We start from the raw sequence: 20,688 nt of genomic DNA on the forward strand, positions 1-20,688 counted from the left end.
TGCTTTTGGGTGTTAGCTTTTGGAGTTCGACCGAGATTGGGTAGTTTAACCCCAAACACCATGCTCTAGTGTCGTTTGGAACTTAAACTTATATTTGGTCGAAATTTTTATTTTTGAACGAAACTCGTAAAACGGGCGATGTGGGCCCGTTGATGTAAAACTTGATTTGATGATGAAAATCTCTTAGTTTCATTTATATTGACTTGTGGTAAAAAGGTTTTCGTTTGAAAGTGTCGGGAAGCGGGTTTTCCGCTCATGTGAGTTGGACCCGTGATCAGTGGCTGGAAGGCCATTGGGACGCCGTCCCAATTCCTTGGACGCCGTCCCGGTTGGTTAAGCTGGACGCCGTCCCAAAACTCTGGACGCCGTCCCACCCTTCTGAGCTGGACGCCGTCCAGGATTCTGGACGCCGTCCAGATGCACTGCCTTAAAATATATTTTTTTTTTGTACGCGTTTTTGGGTTTATGAAGTCGGGTTGTTACAAGTGGTATCAGAGCATGGTCTAAGGGATTTAGGCGACTTGAGATAGGTGCCTAGACTTAGACTTTATTGTGTGAGCGCCTTATGCGGGACTTGTAGGACTTTGGGTCTAATCGGGAATTGTTAGTGCTTTGGTTTATGAGAATTAACCTTGTGCTAATTGTTTTGTGTTGTGTTTAGCAATCATCAAGCAAGGCGGACGTTGTACTAGCAAGTGAATGCGACGTGCTCGCGTAACAACGAGTAGCTACCGTTGTTACGGGTGCAAATCGTGTTAAACAAGCAATGTACGACGATTGTTGAGCGAGATGGAGTAGTGTGGCATATATGTATATACACATGTAATTGTCCTTTCGTTTTTGTGGTTTAACCTATTTCGTTTTATAGAATGAAGACGAGAAACGGTCCCGATCATGATAACGGAAGTACAAGCGAGGACGCCGAGTTTTCGGCCAAGGTTGAGGCCGTCTTTAAAAAGTTAAAAGCGGATTTTCTTACGGACGTCCGAAAGGTCTTTCAAGATTCGGTCGATGGGCAGGTGACCGATTTGATAAATGAACGAATGAAGGCCACTATCGAAGAGGCCCTTGACGCTAGGAATATCTAGCCTCGCGGTGAAGGAGGCGAAGGAAGGCGGGACTTCCACTACAAGAACTTCAAGGACGCTCAACCCCCGATGTTTAATGGGGTGCGAGATCCCTTGAAAAGTACATGTTGGATCTTCGATATTGAGGGAGCTTTCCGCACCTCGGAATGTCCTCCCGAGAAGAAGGCGAGGTATGGCTCTAGCATGCTACGAGAAGAGGCTAAGTTATGGTGGGATGATAAAATCAACTTGTATGGTGAGGAACAATGTATGGGCTTGACGTGGGAAGAGTTTAAGAAGGAGTTTTTCAAGGAATACCGAACTTCTTCCGATCTCGATAGAATCCGGGACGAGTTGCACCATTTGCAACAAGGCTCAATGGACTTAGTTACCCTTAAGTCTACATTCTTGGCAAAGACTCGTTTTTGCCCGGAATATGTTGGTGATGATCACAAGCTAATGAAGGATTTCTACCGTACTTTGAATGATGAGTACAAGGGGAAGATTAGTCGGGGTATGGCTAAGTCTTTTGATGAATTGTTCGAGTTGGCTCGGGGTTTTGAGCCGGAGGTTCCAAGAAAGAGTGATTTCATGTTTTCCAAAAGAAAATTTGAGGGTTTTAGTTACTCTAACGCCTCAAGCAAGAAGAGCAAGAGCAAGAAGGGGGCCGAAAGTGTCAATAGTGCAAAGAAGGGCACTACCGGCGGGTTTTCTTATACGTGCTACAATTGTGGGCAACCGGGTCATATGGCTCGTGAGTGTCCGAAACCACGTTCCGGAAACAAAGTCACTTGTTTTAATTGCGGCAAAGAGGGGCATAAGAAGCCGGAGTGTCCCGATTTGCGAAATGATAATGTGAAGCGGTTAGAGAAGGCGGCGGGTACGGCTAGGGGTCGCAACTATTTGATGACCAATGATGAAGCCAAACAATCGCACGAAGTTGTCTCAGGTACTTACATGGTTAATTCTAATCCGGCAAGGATTCTTTTCGATAGCGGTGCAAATTTGTCGTTTGTGTCTCCTAAATTTGTGCCTAAACTTAATAGACCGTTAGCTAAGTTAAGTCGTCCGATAGAAGTCGAGATAGCGGACGGCAAGACGGTGCTAGTGGTTGATGTGTGTGAAAATTGTGATGTTGTTTTTGGTGCCGAAACCTTTAAAATTGATCTTATTCCAATGACCTTGGGCGACTTTGATATTGTCGTTGGTATGGATTGGCTCGATCGTTATAGAGCCGATATTGCATGCCATGATAAGTTTATTCGTGTGAAGACCCTAAGTGGGGGAGAGTTAATTATTCATGGTGATAAGCGAAGGAGACCGGTGCCGATATGCACTTTTGCACGGGCACGTCGTTTTGTTGTTACCGGTGGCATGGCTTTACTTGCTCATGTTGTTGATACACGCAACGAGCCACCACCTATTCGTGAAATTCCAGTTGTTAGTGAATTCGAAGACGTTTTTCCGGACGAATTACCGGGTGTTCCGGCGGAAAGACAAGTTGAGTTTCGTAATGAGTTGGTTCCGGGAGCTACTCCCATTGCTAAAACTCCTTATCGTTTAGCACCAATGGAAATGCAAGAGTTGTTAAATCAAACCCAAAAGTTGCTCGAGAAGGGTTTTATTCGACCGAGTGCTTCGCCATGGGGCGCTCCGGTGTTATTTGTGAAGAAGAAAGATGGTAGTATGCGTATGTGCATTGATTACCGTGAGTTTAATAAAGTGACGATCAAGAATCGTTATCCATTACCTAGGATTGACGATTTATTTGATCAACTTCAAGGTGCAACGTATTTCTCTAAGATCGACCTACGGTCCGGCTATCACCAAATGCGGGTCCGTGAGGAAGACATAGAGAAAACGGCTTTTCGAACGCGTTACAGGCATTATGAGTTTGTAGTTATGCCCTTTGGTCTTACGAATGCACCGGCGGCATTCATGGATCTTATGAACCGAGTGTGCCAACCTATGTTGGACAAGTCGGTAATAGTGTTCATTGACGACATACTAGTCTACTCGAAAAGTATGAGCGAGCATGAACGTCATTTGCGTGAAGTATTGAAGACGCTACGAAGGGAGAAGTTGTATGGAAAATTCTCCAAATGTGAATTTTGGCTAAGGGGAGTTCAATTCCTTGGTCATATTGTGAATGAAAACGGTATTCAAGTAGATCCGGGGAAGATCGAGACGGTGAAGAGTTGGGGACGACCGACTACGCCTACGGAAATCCGAAGTTTTCTCGGATTGGCCGGTTATTATCGTCGGTTTATCCAAGACTTTTCTAAGATTGCTTCTCCATTGACGAAGTTGACGAGAAAGAATGCTAGGTTTAATTGGGAGAACGAGCAAGAGATTGCTTTTCAATTGTTAAAAGAGAAGTTGTGTCGAGCTCCGGTGTTAGTGTTGCCGGAAGGGGTTGAAGACATGGTGGTTTATTGTGATGCTTCCTTAAATGGTCTCGGGTGTGTTCTAATGCAAAGAGGTAAAGTCATCGCTTATGCCTCTCGAAAATTAAAGGAACATGAAACGAGGTATCCGACTCATGATCTTGAGTTGGCGACGGTTGTGCATGCGTTGAAAATTTGGCGCCATTACTTGTATGGTGTCAAGTGTACGATTTATTCGGATCATAAGAGTTTGAAACATCTCTTTAATCAACGAGATTTGAATTATCGCCAACGTAGGTGGATGGATGTGGTGAAAGACTACGATTGTGAAATACTTTATCATCCGGGTAAAGCGAATGTGGTCGCGGATGCGTTGAGTCGAAAGAGTCAACATCCGGCGATAAAAGTGGGGTCGTTACGTTTGATTATTACCAACGATTTTCTTGAAAAGCTTGGTGAGATTCAAATAGAGGCTTATGTTCACAACAAGCATACGGAGCGAATCGTGGGCCAATCGGAGTTTATTACTATGGGTCCGCGTGGTTTGTTGTCTTTTCAAGGAAGGGTGTGGGTGCCTAAGATGGGTGATTACCGACGAGTGCTACTTGATGAAGCACATAAGTCAAAATATTCCATTCATCCGGGCGCGACGAAAATGTATCTTGACTTGAAGAAAGATTATTGGTGGCCGGGCATGAAACGTGATGTTGTGAAGTATGTTGAGCAATGTGTCACGTGTTTACAAGTAAAAGCCGAACACCAAAAGCCGTATGGTAAGTTGCAACCGTTAGAAATCCCGAAATGGAAATGGGAGCACATTACCATGGATTTCATTACAAAGTTACCTAAAACGGCGAGAACCCAATTCGATTCGATTTGGGTTATAGTTGACCGATTGACAAAAAGCGCTTTGTTTCTTTCCATTAAAGAAGCGATACCGTCAGAGACCTTGGCTAAGTTGTTTATCAAGGAAGTGGTCTCGCGACATGGGGTTCCTATATCTATTATTTCGGATCGAGATACCCGTTTTACATCTCGGTTTTGGGAAAAGTTTCATGAAGATATGGGCACGCAATTGAAGTTGAGCACGGCGTATCATCCTCAAACGGACGGTCAAACCGAACGTACGAATCAAACTTTGAAAGATATGTTACGGGCGTGCATCATTGACTTTGGTGGTAGTTGGGATGAGCATTTGCCTTTGGTGGAATTCTCGTACAATAATAGTTATCATACTAGTATCGGGATGCCACCTTACGAAATGCTTTATGGGCGTAGGTGTCGAACTCCCGTTTGTTGGGGAGAAGTGGGTCAAAGAGAGATCGGGAGTACCGATTTGGTTTTAGAGACAAATAGCAAGATCGATTTGATTCGGGAACATTTGAAGAAGGCTCAAGATAGGCAAAAGTCGTATGCCGATAGACGTAGGCGATTGATTGAGTTCCAAGAAGGCGATATGGTGATGCTTAAGGTTTCGCCATGGAAGGGTATTATTCGATTTCGAAAACGGGGAAAGTTAGCTCCTCGGTTTATTGGGCCGTTCAAGGTTTCAGCTCGTATTGGTGAAGTTGCATATCGATTGGAATTACCCGAAGAGCTTGCGGGGATCCATAATACATTTCATGTTTCCCACCTCCGTAAGTGTCTTGCGGACGATTCCTCCTGGATGCCTTTAGACGAGATCGAGCTAAACAACAAGTTAGAATATGTCGAGGAACCGATTGCTATCCTTGACGAGAAGGTGAAAATGTTGAGGAATAAAGAGGTGAGAACTTTCAAGGTTCAATGGCGGCGAAGTAAAGGTTTCGAGTTCACTTGGGAGCCCGAAGAGTTCGTGTTAGTTTATCTTCCCTCGTGTCATGCGGCTTGGATTGCGAGGTCGCAATCCGGTTCAAGTGGGGGAGAGTTGTAAGATCCTGTTTTCTTTTGGTTTGGACGCCGTCCAAAAGTCTGGGACGCCGTCCCATTATGAAGTCCTGGACGCCGTCCAAAAATCTGGGACGCCGTCCCATTATGAAGGCCTGGACGCCGTCCAGATGATCTGTCGAGCCAGATTTGGGTTTTTAAATATTTTAGATGGGTAAATTGGTAATTTCACTTGGTGGACGAATTAAAGGTCTTAGGATCAGTTTGGTGAGCTCATTACTTCATTTCCCAACCACCAAACATCATCCATTCATTCTAGAGAGAGAGAGGGTGGTTAAGTGTGAGAAAGCTTAAATCGGGGAAGAAGAAGCTCATTTCGGGTTAGAACTCGGGAGTTAAAGTTGTTCATCTCCTCCTTAACTTCGTTTTGATTGTTGTGGTAAGCCCTAAACTTGATTACCTTAGTTTAATGTGTTTAAGGGTTAGGGTTTGGGTTAGTATTGCACATAAAACCCATTTGTGAGTAATTTGGGGTTTTTGGGTAAGTTTGGGTCATGAAGACCCAAATGGTGACTAACCTAGGGTTTTGAAAGGGTAAATGGTGTAAATGGGTCTTAAAGACCTAAGTAAATACTAATATACTTATAGTTAATGTTAGTGGGTGTGATTTGGGTTGTGGGTGACCCAAATGGGTGTGTTGACCTAGAAATGGGTCAAATGGGTCTTTGATGACCTAGGTTGTCTTGCATGTATGAAAACGAGTTAACTTTGTGGTTAAAAGTGTGTTAAGACCTTAATTGGCTAAAGTTAGGGTTTTTGGTGAAGTTAACCCATTATTAGGGTCAAAGGTGCAAAATGGGTCGGGATTGCACTTAGGGTCAAAAGACTCTAGATTGTTAAGTGAGTTGCTTGACCGACTTGAGTTGTGAATTGATTATGTGCTAAAATGTAATAGGTACGTTACATTGACGTTGCAAGTTCGGTTATCTTACACGAAGACTTTGAGGTGAGTGGAATAATTATATGATGTTGTAGCGTGAAAGGTGTAGTGTCGAGGTGTTAAGACACCACGTTTCACGTGAAGAGTGTAGCATCGAGGTGTTAAGATGCCACTCGGGTGTAGCATCGAGGTGTTAAGATGCCACCTAGGAGTGTAGTGTCGAGGTGTTAAGACACCACTCCGTAAAATAATGAGTGTTGCATCGAGGTGTTAAGATGCCACTCGGGGTGATGTGCCGAGGTGTTAAGGTGCCACCCTAGGGGTTAGTGGTGCGAGGTGTTAAGTGCCCTAACGGATGTTACGAACACCGATGGCGTTTTCGCGAGCGCCGTTCCCTTGTACTATTGGTTAACCATGGTTATTTGTGTTGTAAGCATATTATATTATTCGAGTTACATTTATATGCGGATGTTATGCTAGCTTGGGGGTATTGGTGAATTATAGCTTGTTATTGCGACGATAAGCTAATGTTGTTTGCTAGCATGTTTGCGGTTGTGTAAGTGTATGCAAGTAGGTATAATTATATATGTATTCGTATAATTATTGCATTCACTAAGCTTTGCTTACCCTCTCGTTGTTTACTTTTTTTATAGGCTCGGGCATTGACAAGGGTAAGAGCGTTCAATTGGATTAGTGATCTCCCGCTTGTTTTGTTAGGGGATGCTTTTGGGTGTTAGCTTTTGGAGTTCGACCGAGATTGGGTAGTTTAACCCCAAACACCATGCTCTAGTGTCGTTTGGAACTTAAACTTATATTTGGTCGAAACTTTTATTTTTGAACGAAACTCGTAAAACGGGCGATGTGGGCCCGTTGATGTAAAACTTGATTTGATGATGAAAATCTCTTAGTTTCATTTATATTGACTTGTGGTAAAAAGGTTTTCGTTTGAAAGTGTCGGGAAGCGGGTTTTCCGCTCATGTGAGTTGGACCCGTGATCAGTGGCTGGAAGGCCATTGGGACGCCGTCCCGGTTGGTTAAGCTGGACGCCGTCCCAAAACTCTGGACGCCGTCCCACCCTTCTGAGCTGGACGCCGTCCAGGATTCTGGACGCCGTCCAGATGCACTGCCTTAAATTTTTTTTTTTTTGGTACGCGTTTTTGGGTTTATGAAGTCGGGTTGTTACAGCTTATGCCCATCCCTCCGCGCATAACCAAGCTCGAAGCCTTTATAGATTCCGATTAACATTCTCAAGAAGCCGGAAAAGAAGAAATAAAATATATCCTCGAACTACCAAGAACCGCTTTAGTAAGAGTAAGACGCCCACAAAAGTTTTGCGTTCTACCTCAAAAGTTTAGCCTTGAAATTATCGATAATAGGATCCCGCAAGGCATCAGAGTTCGGACGCTAACCAACCAGTATATAAATTTTGACAATTGTAAGTCAATTTCCAACATTTATGTGTTAATTTTTGGTTTGACAAAACACTTGTTACTACGAAGATAATTTTAGTCAGACAAACATTTTCATTATGAGATAATACAAGAACCAACTAGCGAGTGATATAATTGTTTGCCACATGATTATTTTATTCGGATGTACGTTGTCACGGTGTATGACAACGTATTCAATAATTTCGAACCTAATTTATATTTTAAGGGTATTTTACCGTTGTTTGCCTTCAAAAAACTGTAAATTATACAAATAAATGGGGTCCCATAGTTAATTTTAACGGTGTCTTATACAATTTTATACAAAAAAAATTCGACACTGGACCCCACTGGATATAGTGTAGGTTCGCCACGGGTTTTTCACCATCCAAGCAACATATCGGTTATGTTTTACAAATTTGGTAAACCTAATATGCATTTTCAAACCTACTGGAAAAATAATGAACATCTTAGAACATAAACCTACCAACTAGTTACACCAGAAAATCATTATGGATAAGAACTACACTCAAATTTCTTGTTTTCTTTTACAGGGCTGAAAACCACACCATAAAGATAAGTTGTTTATTGTCTACCTATAACACAGCATAATAATTCATCTTGCACTACATAATCTACTCATCCACTGGACCCTTTTCTTTATTGTAGTTATAGTGTCTGACTTTTGGCCAACTAACCAAGTTGACAATGACCCAGTTCACCGCAGCATACACTTATATGTCAATAAATAAAAAAAGTTGATACACCAAGAAACTTTATTTAGTACCCAGGTTGTTTTGCCATCTTAAGAGTGGTTCAAAATGAACATATCTACTTAAAGAAGTTCAAGATACAGAGTGAAGCCTGTCAATCTATACCTAAATTGGTATAATTTACATAACGTGTACCTGAACTGAAATTATTGTAGCATACGGCTACATAGCTAAACTGGCCCACGAAGAGGTGGTGAAAGGTTCTAGTCCGTATTTGTTTTCTCTTCTATACTTGACCTACTGAGTATGAATACACCAACTACAATGAGCAGGGCACCTGCAAACCACTGTAATAACTACTATATCAGACATTGGATAAATGTTGACAGGCAATAAAAAATAATGACACATTCACATCGTTGTTCAGATCAAAGAGTTGATCTTTAAGCGTAATTCGTATGCATTCAGTATATACAAGTTGTCTTGTGACAAAGCCACCCGCATATGCCAGTTAATCAAGTTAACTTGGACATCTTCATATGACTCCAGAATGAATAATCTTAATCATAGTAAATAAAAAATTACTGGATCACTTAGGCATCTAGACATGGCAAAATGGTTTGGGGTGGACGGTTGGGTAAGAGATCAAAAAGGGTAATTTTGGTACAATGAATTTGAGATCTCTGTCCCGAAACACTTAATATCTATGTTCTTTTCAACTTTATATAGTGTGCAAATGTGATTAACTAAACTATCATATTCAAAAAACAATGTAATTCTATAAATAAATAAAAAAAAATTAAGAAGTGATCTGCTACATTTTTAGCAACTTTCGACGTGATCAATTTTTAGCTACTTTTTATTCATTTTACGTGTTTAATCACTTGATCTACCATAACCCGAATCTATCCATTTGTAAGTAAATTGGCCAGGCAACCAAGTCTGTGTAAAATTTTGAAGTCTTTAAGCCACATACAATTAAGGTTTGATTATGTAACGCTGATGATGTTAATTTATAGTAAAAGTTACTGAACGGACGCCATTCTCTACAGAAACTAAACGAATGAGTTTTTCCCTATAGCAAAAAATTACACCAACAGTATTTAATTGAAAAAATCATCTCAAACACGCAGAAAAAGGAAAATAGGCAGCTGAACTCAGCTTAATTTGGCGAATAAAGATAATTCATAAAGAAATTAATAAAATTATCTGAAACCAAATTTGTAATGACCGATGAGACAATACTCCTTAACTGATTAGCTTGATAGTTGATACCTTTACGGAAATGAAAGATTTCAAATCTCAAGGATATATATAAAATACTATCATATTCATTTGATGAAGTAACTTTTTTCCACAGACGGCGCCATTTGATCGAGCATATTTCTACACTTAGAATGCAAGATGGGTGGTTGATTCAATGAGTTGTTACACTCCGGTTAAAGTAGATAACCCTTAAAGTTGCGCGGAATAAAGTAAAGGGTGGTAACAATTAATGGTTAACATATGAAGATATGCACATAAGTAACAGAGGGCTTAGTTGTTTCTGACACTAAAGCCCCCTGCTAGGTGGTACACTATTACTGAATATACTAACACTAAAGCCGAACTAATCATGTAATATCATCATTTTACTGGTTTATTGATAAACATTTTAGGAAAACTCTGACAAAAATACTGAATAATAAGGGTGTGAATCAATACGTTCTGAAAAGGAAAATGAAATGTAGAAGCTCGCAAGTGAAAAGGAAAATGAAATGTCAATAACGATAATTCACATATCATTATATACATACCTTAAGGGGCAACGGTTCCTCAAAGAGAAAAAATCCAGCTAAACCAGAAGAAAGAAAATTGGTTGCAAAGTTGGTCACAGTAGCTTGCAAAGACGATAACGCTTTTAGACTATTCACATAGCATCCCCACATCACTACGTTGAAAATAATAACCATACCATACCTAACAATCTGTTAAAGGGGGAGAAAAAAAATTCTATAAGTTTGCAAGTACTAAAGTAGCAACTCATTTGCTATAAATCTCTTATGATAATTCATAAACGATGGTGCCAATAACGCTTATATATGTGTTTTTATTTATAATACAATTGCAACAACATTTGACCATTGTGTCTCCAACAAAATGATAGAATAAAATATTTTGCACAAGCAAATCAAATTAGCTTAACACGTGTGTAATGTTCAAGACACGCTTCTTATAAATTTGTATACTTACAACTTACAAAACGTATAGTGTTTAGCTAAACTTATTTTGCTGATTACAGACTCACAGAAGTATAAATGAGCTCAAATTCAATTCAATACAGTATTAACTTAAGGACATAAGGTCTTAAATTTTTTATAAATAAATTCAATAATCAGAAATATAACAAATCAGAATCAGAATGAATATACTGTGTTGAGAAGGGAGATAGATCAAATGCTAAAGGAATCAATGTTATAAAACTTTTATGATACATTAAAATTGTAATTGAAGATTTAGGGTTCGGATCATGTGTGATAATAATGATTTAGGGCAGTAGAATAAAAATGTTAGGGTTGATACATACATGTGGGGTGATGAATTTGGCGGAAATGGCAGCAAAAGCAGCATTAAGACCAGCTGAAATTGCCCAACCGTAACCTTTCTTCTTGCTTATACTCACCGCCATTAAAACTTTTGTCAACGACCTTAATAACTGAACTTGTACAGTACAGTAGTAATATTTTGGGGTGTTTGACTTGGTTAAGTTTTTTAACTCGCGAGTCTTCACTCAAAAACTGAACTTATTTTCTACTTTTGACCAAGGTTGTAAAATACGTGAGACGAGGTCGAAACAATCAGATTCTAAAAAGGTCGAGACGGGATCGAGACGGAGGTCGAGACGGAGGTTAATCAAAGTTGAGTTTTAAATATTTAAGTATATAAATGTATATATGTATACATATTTTAAAGCCAAAAACTTTAATTGATTAATATGTAACCATAATCGCTATTACCGTTAATTTAATGCAAAAAATTCAAACTGAAATACGATAAATTTGACCGATTTTCTGACTTTTCTGAATTTTGACCGACTTTGACCTGTTATATTCAACTTTGACCTGAATTTAGGCTGTTGACTGTCATCTTAGACGGTTTTCTTCAAGACGGGACGGTCGTCGTTACGGTTCGAGACGGGTCTTTTGCAACAGTGCTTTTGACCTTATTAAAACCACCTCCATTTTTACTACTACGTTCACGGTAAATTATGCACTGTTAATCCACGTACTTCAAAGCCCAAATGCCCAGTACCAATTTTCAAAGAGAAATATACTGCTGAAAGTAGCCATAGCCATAGCCATAGCCACCGCCGAAATTAAAATCGAGCACGGCGGTAACGGCGTAGAATCCCGCGCGCTGCATCATCTTCAGCCACCCTGATTGCGTCATTTTTAATTATTTCAGTCACTCAATCATAGGTAAAATCCTGCTCTTAAACCCTAGAATTAGATTGTATGATAGTTTATCTATTTCAGTTAAATTCGTAAAGCATTTACAAGTTCTTAGGATTTTTTTTTTTTTTTTTTTAATTTTTTTTTTATTATTGATTTCAAAACTTTTTACACAACTAGTTGATTTAACTTCAGTTATTCTTTAATTGCTAAAATTATTCACACAATAGATATTGGTTGAAGCATTACATTACTTACAACTATTGATGCTGTCCATAGGCATTACATTATAATTATATTATGCCTCTAGGGTTTACTATGCGAATTTGTTGCATATTAAAAAAAAAACATCAGTGCTTCTTATTTTTTTATTTTCAAATTATTTTGCTGATTTCGTGCAAATAGCCACAAATAATTTGATGAGTTTGGTTTTAATTTGGTTCATGATAGTCTATATTTAATGTTGGGATATGTGTTGTAGATTAGTACTAATGGAGGAAGAAGACATAAGAGATGATGGATTGAATATGGATGATCTTTACAGTAATCCACACGATACCGTTGAATTGGCCTATACCTCAGATTCTGTAATGACGGAGGATAAAAGCGCCGAGTGCGTACATCGGAATCAAGCAGAGGACAGTGATGCTAACAGTGACGAAGAAGAATATGATGACGAGGTAGATGAAGAAGAAGATGATGATGATGAAGATACTTATACATTAAGATTTGAAGGTGAAGTAAATCCTTTGGCTCTCACAGAGGTTGATGCTTTTGGAATTCAACCTTATCAGCATTTGGAACGTATGGAGTACGAAGCTTTGGCTGCTAAAAAACGTAAAGCAAACCTCGAGTGTGATAATCAAGGGTACGTAATCATCATTTGTTAACGCTTTAGATGTGTTGATTCATTCATGTCCTTTAATTTTGTTTCATTATATGATATAAAGAATGCCATGTGAAAAGAAGTTGAGACAGGAGGATTATCCTGATGAAAGTATTGCAGATTTGAATAAATTAATGGAAGAAATGTATGGAAACAGAAGAAAATCAAAGAAGGTATGCCAATTTCTGCCCATATTCTTTCATTCTCGAATTTATAATTGTTTGTTTATTTGAAATAAAACCTGTAAGTAGAGGGTTTTGAATTTTCATCTACTTTTGGAACCGGCCCTGTTCAGATAGTTACACCACTATGCTGTTAAACTGTAAACTACATGAAGAGAACTTGGTAGTAGTATTAATTCAATTTCTATTCTCCTAGTGAAGAAAATGATGATTTTAAGATTGCTTTTGACTGTTTAATTGAAATGAAATTCATAATAGCTCATACCTCGTGCAATGCATATGTATAAAGAGTTGCTCATGAATCATATAACTTGTACCTTGTGCAGTAATAGTAATGCGTGAAGTTTTCAACCAGATACCTTTAATATAGATTAACCAACCAAACTGTCATCAAAATACAATCTTTCAAAAGAAAATGAAAAAAACACGTTATTTACAACACTAGAAAAGACCAATTATTCACTTCATCAGGAATGTGCACAAGTGAATAAATTAAGTTAATCTCTTTCTGCTTTACATTAATGGGAACTTGTTATTTCTAAGTTCTTTCACCACTGAGTACTTAAGTGAGTTGGATAACGGGTAAAATTGGGCTTATAATTAAAGTTTGGATGCCTTCAAACCGTTTTGATTCATTCTCCATTTAGCTTATAATCTTATCAAATTGACCCAGTAAACACTACCCAAATGGAGTATTCATTAGTATAAAAGGTCAAAGTTGTCATCTAATAATAGCAATCAACTTTTGGATGCATTATACACTAGCTTTTAGTTCTAGACCGTTTAGCAGGCACAATAGAGTGTAAACTTGGCATGTCCTTATGCAATTACGGTCAAAAAGTGCAAAGTATAATGGTTTCACTCGCGTTCACATTTCTACCATTTGCTCAAATTGGTGAATTTCGTGTTTTGAAATAACAAATCCAAACTTTATAAAGTACGCAGTGCATCGTGCACACAATACTTATGTCACATATTTTTTGAGTTATACTAGATACATGTAAGGTTCCGTTTAAGTAACGCATATGTGTAATCCCTCGTAAAACCAATCTTCATCTATTATTTTCTGTTATAAGTTTACCGTTGGCAAATACATACAATGTTAGCTACTTTTTTCTTTTGTTCAATATGTGCCTGTTTCTCACCAAATTATTAGTTCTGTCGACTGTCGTGCATAGTTAGTTTCTGATTTCTAACTAGACTATAGCTCACCTTTTTAATTTTTCATGGATGATCATTTGTGGCAGATTAAGCAACGAGGAAGGAGAAAGGGATCAAGGAAGAAAGTTAATCCAGAGATTACGCGCAAATTAGGTGATGCGACACTATATTATGCTCATGGTCGATATGAAGAGGTACATTGTTGTTTATGTGCGGTGTGTGTTTACATATCTGTTTTCTTCTCGTTGATAATATATATATATTTTTAATTCTTAGGCCATACCTCTATTGAAGGATATCATTCTGATCTCTCCAAATCTACCTGATCCTTACCATACACTTGGTCTTATATATAATGCTATGGGTGATAAAAAGAGAGCTTTGGATTTTTATATGCTAGCTGTACATTTAACGCCAAAAGATGCATCTCTATGGAAGCTACTTATTACTTGGTCTTTGTGAGTTCTTATTCAAGATAACAATTTATTATCACCTTACATGAAGAATAAAAAATAAATTATTATCTAAACATATGTATTTATTTAATCATCAACTATGTAGGGAACAAGGGAATCATGGACAAGCGTGTTACTGTCTCGACCGGGCAATAAGAGCGGACCCCGAAGATATGGGCCTTAGATATCACCGTGCATCCCTTTACGTTGAACTCGGAGAACATCACAAAGGTGCTGTTTCGTATGAACACATCTGGCAACTTCGTCCGAAGAATCTCGAAGCGCTTAAGACAGCAGCAACGGTTTGGAACAACATATCTGCATGCATAACTGTTTCCAATTGTACCTAAGATTCCACATTTTATAACATTTTTTTTAATGTACAGTTGTACCAAAAATCTGGTGACCATGAACGTAGTATCAACATTCTTGAAGAGTATTTAAAAAAGAACCCGACAGATGCAGATATGAGTGTGCTTTGTTTATTGGCTTCGGTACTTATGGCTGAAGATGCACATGAGAAAGCTCTTCTACATATCGAGTCTGCACAACATAATAATAATAATAATAATTATTCTAATAATAATGTTTTACCAGTTGAGTTGTTGATAAAAGCAGGGATATGCCATGTTCATCTTGGAAATATGGAAAAAGCAGAGGTTTTTTTTTGTACTTGCATGATTTTAACTGTAATATATTGCCAAATTTGAAACTAAGTATGGTTGTTTTTCAATTGGTAGGCTTTTTTTAGCGTGCTCACACATGAGAATGTGAATGATTTTGCTCACTTAGTTATTGAAGCTGCTAAATCGTTAATGAGCGTTAAGCAACATGGATCTGCTTTGAAGTACTGCTTGATGTTAGAAGGGAGTGGTGGTGGGACCGACAAAGTATGTATATATTCTCGTTAACATATAATGGTGTATTTTATGTTGCATTTGTTGTTTTACATTTTGTTAACTTGTGTAAAGGGCCTACTATTTTTGAATATCGGGCGTTGTTACTCTTTTCTAAATTCAAGAACACAAGCGATCGATTACTTTTACAAAGGTATGGCTTAAGTTTTATCTATGGTTGTTATTGACAGGACTTAAGAAAAAAATGTAACATTGTCAACGACAACATATTTTATATACACATGTTATCTACAAAATCTAGAAATATTTTTCGATTGATAAATGAATGTTGATTTTTTTTATAATTGTTTTGACAGCCTTAAATGAGCATGAGGACGATGTTGGTGCGAGGTTGGAACTGGTGTCACTTCTTTTAGAAGAAAATAAAGGAGATGAAGCTGTTTGTGTGCTTTCTCCCCCTCACGATTCAGGTTTACTAGATTGTACTAATTATTACTCATATAATTCTTTATTTTACATTTTATCTATGCCTGGCAATTGAGACGAATACTCTCAAATTTGGGTCAATTGGGTAAAGCTTTCGGTTCAACTGGTCTTAAGAAAAATTAGTCTGGCACAACTTAAAAAAAGTTCCAATGGGTTTCCCTCCAACCTATTGGGTCATACACAAAATATAAAGGAACATATCAAGTGGGCATCAATTACTAAAGCTCAATAAATATGGATAGGTCTAAGGGGTCTTGTGAATGGGTCGAGCATAAAGATCATAACAAGTTTCATCTGTGAAACATAATTATAATTATGAATATAAAAAGCAAATGTAAAACTATAAACGTAAAGTGTAAATATAAACGTAAACATAAATATAAACATAAAACATAATCATAAATGGAAAAGTCAAATGTAGTATATGACCCGTTTGGACCCATTTGACCTATGACCATTTCGACCCGTCACCCATTCTGACCCGTTTGACCCATGACCCATTTCAACTTAAAACTGTTTTAACCTGTTACCCAAACCGACCCAACCTGATCCGTTTGCCACCTATAATTATATCTCATATTGTTTACCTTTTATATTTCCAGAATCAAGAGTAGCCCATAACTCGAATATGGTGAAACCATGGTGGACTGACGAAAAAGTTAAGTTAAAGCTATCTTACATTTATAAATCTAAAGGTTCGACCGAGTCCTTTGTCGAGACAATATTTCCATTGGTCCGTGAAACGTTGTATCTTGAAACCATTCAGCGAAAGGTGAGTTTGTACCATTTTCTCTTTGACACATTGGCTACAGGTTTGCCAATTTAACATTACATATAGATATAGATATGTGTTTGTATGATTTCTATCTACTTATAAGATTCATATTATGCATCATTTGATTGATTAAATAGAGGATTGGTAGAAGAAAGAAGAAGATACCAGTTAAGGAGCTACTTGAAAGAGCTCGAGTACTAGATGAACTTAAATCTGACAGTGAACTTTACAAATTCCGCCCCGTTGCTTCGGCTGCTGATATGTAAGTGTCGCCTGTGCGTTAAAATAATCTTTGAATTTGGACATGAAACTATGAAATACAGTTATGATGAAAAAAATGTCATCTACTTCATGCGGAACACATAATGACATAACGATTCCATGTAGGCGTTACCTAAAAGGCTAATTTTGTATATATTTTTTTTAATGGTGAACAGATCGAAAGCCTTACGAGCAAAGAAGTTGCTTGAAAAAAAAGAAGCAGAAAAAGAAGAAAAACGAGCTGCAGCACTCGCAGCTGGCGTTGAGTGGCAAAGTGACGATTCAGATGGTGAATCTCGTGTAAGTAGTCTAGACTATTCTATATGAATGTATAAGATAGTACATATTTTAGCAACTTTATAGTAATGATTTTGTTACACTTGTAGTTGTAGCATCATAAATATTACCTGGCAAATGAGCCGGGTTGGTTCGAGAGCCCAACGGGTCATGGGTCAAACGTGTCAGAATTTTAGACGGTTCAAACGGGTCGGGATTCACAAGAATTCTTATGTACTTTAAATTGTCTAATGGACAGGTATACAGAGAACCTCCCATGCCTAATCTCTTAAAGGATGGGGAACATCTTACCCTTATCGTTGATGTGAGTGTTTATTTTTACTCTATAAAAAGGTTTTTATTTTATTTTATTTTATTTTATTTTAAATTGATATCCGTTTCTTATATCCTTGCAATGGCATACGTCTGTTATTTGTAGTTGTCTAATGCACTTATATCACTGCAAAGATATTGGGAAGCATTGGAAATCATAAATTCGAGTCTGAAATTGGCACACACTTTAACAACAGAGGTGCAAGAGGAGCTTCGGTCACTTGGAACACGTAACATATCTATTTTTTTTCTCTTTTGTTAATCCCACAATTGTTGGTTACAAGTTTTGTTCCTACTTTTTTTTTTTAATTTAAAATAATGTCTAGTATATATTGTGTTTGTTTTTCTATAGAGATAGCGTATAAAATAGATGGTCCTGCGAATGGATGGGATTGTGCTCGACACATTGTTAGCCAAAATCCTTACAGCTTTGCAGCTTGGAACTGCTACTACAAAATTATGTCGAGGTACGTACATACTTAATCATTAAGCACTATATAATCAATGGTCTCGTTCTACTTCGTATTTACTTTTTTATATATTTTACTGAACGCTTTGTGTATCTATACATGCACTGCTACATACCTATATAATCATTTGGCACTGTATAATCTGATGACCCTGTTCTCTTTTGTATAACTTTTTTATATTTATACCGAATGCGCGTGGATCTATATGTGAAGTTGTGAACCACTATTAATATAATAATCTGTTACGTTTTTTTATTTATTTATTTATTTTTTTTTTGTTTCTATCTTTATATTAGATCCAAGCTGGAAAAGCATAGTAAATTCTTGCACGAGAAGCTTTCGAAGCATGAAGATTCAGTACCACCAATTTTAATTAAAGGACATCAACGTACAATGAATAGCAAACATCAAGAAGCTGCATGCCATTACTTGAAAGCGTATAAATTAATGCCTGACAATCCCTTAATTAATCTTTGTGTTGGTACGTACGTCTTTATCCTGTTACATTATATTCTATTAATTAATTAATATCATAAATAATAACTTTATTGATAATCTCATCTTCTTAATGAAGGAACGGCCTTAATCAACCTAGCTCTTGGATTTAGACTTCATAACAAGCATCAATGCGTCTTGCAGGGTTTAGCCTTTCTCTACAACAATCTTCGCCTTTCGGGTAACAACCAGGTGTTTCTCATTCTCTTTTTTCTTTCTTGTTGAATTATATATGTTATATGTTATAATGATTCGTTTTTAATTAAAAAATGAAATTAAATGACCAAATAAATAATTTCAATACTAAATAATTTATTTATATCACAGGAAGCATTATATAACCTAGCGAGAGCGTATCACCATGTTGGTCTAATTACGATTGCAGCTACATACTATGAAAAAGTGCTTGCGATTCATCAAAAAGATCACCCGATACCAAAGCTACCAAACGATGGTACTGAAGTGACTAGTGATCTGAAGCCCGGATACTGTGATCTTAAAAGAGAAGCAGCTTACAATTTGCATCTTATTTATAAAAGTAGTGGATCCATGGATCTTGCTAGGCAGGTGCTAAAAGACCATTGTAGTCTTTAAGTTATGGTGGTGTTATAGTTTACAACCATATATTTAATAATTGATAGCCAGTAGCCTTTTGCAGGAACTTGAACATGAACTGTAAGGGCTTGTTTTAACTTCCACTTCCATATTACCGGCGATGGCCTTGTTTGAAAAAAAAGTTGTGTTAGTGTTGCTAGTTTTGTCCACTTTTATCCATCCAACAACAACAATAACCAATCCCATAAGAGTGGGGTATGGGGGAGGTGAGATGTAGACAATCCTTCCTCTATCCTAGAATAAAGAGAAATCATTTCTCCACCTCGAGTTAAACACTCACAAGAGCGGAGAAAGTCCTCCCTCTCTCTATTCGACGGGTAAAGAGATTGCTTTCAAGGGGGACCTCCGGCCATAAAGAATGAGAAAAAAAAAACAATTATATATATATATATATATATATATATATATATATATATATATATATATATATATATAATTCATAAATATATAAATAAAGATAAATAAAGTTCCTCAATACTATTGATGTATAAGCAAAGGGTTAAGTGTAAAGTAAAGGAAAAGTATAGTATGTTAATGATAAAAAAATTTAACTTCGTCAATAAAATCAACCCGGATGGAGTAACACATTCACATTGTAGTATGATGCAAAGAGTTTATTTATTGTAAGTTAATTATATCGTATATAAATGAGCTTTTGAAAAAAATACTTTGTGCTTCAATTGCACATGCCGGACATATATGTCTTGTGAAAAAAATCTACTCGCATTTGGGTTTTCAAGGATACTGTTGGCATGCACGTTTGTTTCTTGGTGATGTCCTTTTGGCCGGCCAACTTGTGGCACATTTGTTTTGGGTTAAATTTGTGAAGAGTTCTGCTTAATTGGTGTATACATATGACTTTTTGCCCAGTTTGATTGTTTTGGTTTGCGATTTGTAACAGTTGCTCATGTTGTCTTCATTGCGGTCTCAAAGTCGATTTTGATATTGTTATTCGAGTGTATTATGCAATTTGAGTGCCAAACACACCGGATGGATGTAAAACAAACACTGTTATTTAGTACTACATATTTTACTAGATTTATGAGCCCGTACGTTGAACGACAACTTAAAAAAAAATTTATTCGAAAACGTTAGCATTCATACTGATTATCTGTATGATACAATTAGATAGAAGAAACCCTTCATTATTGGTAATATTTGTACTGAAATCAAATGTATTGAAAATATTATTATCATGAACGCTATTAATTAATACAAATACAATGCAAACAATCAATTGTTTATAGTCATTGTCACCAAATTCCCTGCCTATGCTCCATGACACTAGAAAATGTATATAGCTTAAATAAAACAACATGTGAATGAGATAGAACAAAACAGTCCTCTCATAAATATTCCGAAGCAAGTAAAAGGTAATATCTGATGATTATAAATATGCCTAAATGTTGTTCTAGTGAAAATTTAAGCACATCATTCCGAAACCATGAACACTAAAAAAATGAATGTAGCACAAATCAATATATAGTACTTGATGTGTCGGTTAGACTTTAATAGAACTATTCTTGCATTTTCCTACAATATGTTGTTATTGGTCATGTCTTAGGTGATCATTATCTAATTTAACACAAAAATGGACAAACAGTT

The 20,688-nt window shown here is 37.2% G+C and overlaps 2 protein-coding genes across 2 annotated transcripts; one reads left to right on the top strand and one right to left on the bottom strand.

Moving 5' to 3' along the window:
- Positions 1 to 8,244: 8,244 nt before the first annotated feature.
- LOC139893903 (uncharacterized) lies at positions 8,245 to 11,092 on the bottom strand. The gene is made up of 3 exons (XM_071877104.1): positions 10,967 to 11,092; positions 10,197 to 10,367; positions 8,245 to 8,747 (listed from the first exon to the last, which is right to left on the bottom strand). Exons 1-3 carry the CDS (start codon positions 11,066 to 11,068, stop codon positions 8,664 to 8,666), a joined length of 357 nt encoding a protein of 118 aa, XP_071733205.1. The 5' UTR covers positions 11,069 to 11,092; the 3' UTR covers positions 8,245 to 8,663.
- A 617-nt stretch (positions 11,093 to 11,709) lies between these two features.
- LOC139893904 (uncharacterized) lies at positions 11,710 to 19,215 on the top strand. The gene is made up of 19 exons (XM_071877105.1): positions 11,710 to 11,858; positions 12,313 to 12,699; positions 12,782 to 12,890; positions 14,147 to 14,254; positions 14,337 to 14,518; positions 14,622 to 14,817; positions 14,902 to 15,174; positions 15,256 to 15,405; positions 15,487 to 15,565; positions 15,729 to 15,842; positions 16,461 to 16,630; positions 16,771 to 16,895; positions 17,071 to 17,194; positions 17,430 to 17,495; positions 17,610 to 17,733; positions 17,856 to 17,970; positions 18,270 to 18,454; positions 18,548 to 18,660; positions 18,796 to 19,215. Exons 2-19 carry the CDS (start codon positions 12,323 to 12,325, stop codon positions 19,060 to 19,062), a joined length of 2,877 nt encoding a protein of 958 aa, XP_071733206.1. The 5' UTR covers positions 11,710 to 11,858; positions 12,313 to 12,322; the 3' UTR covers positions 19,063 to 19,215.
- The last annotated feature ends 1,473 nt before the right edge of the window (positions 19,216 to 20,688 follow it).

This window comes from Rutidosis leptorrhynchoides, chromosome 2, assembly GCF_046630445.1.
Source record: "Rutidosis leptorrhynchoides isolate AG116_Rl617_1_P2 chromosome 2, CSIRO_AGI_Rlap_v1, whole genome shotgun sequence".
NCBI lineage: Eukaryota > Viridiplantae > Streptophyta > Magnoliopsida > Asterales > Asteraceae > Rutidosis > Rutidosis leptorrhynchoides.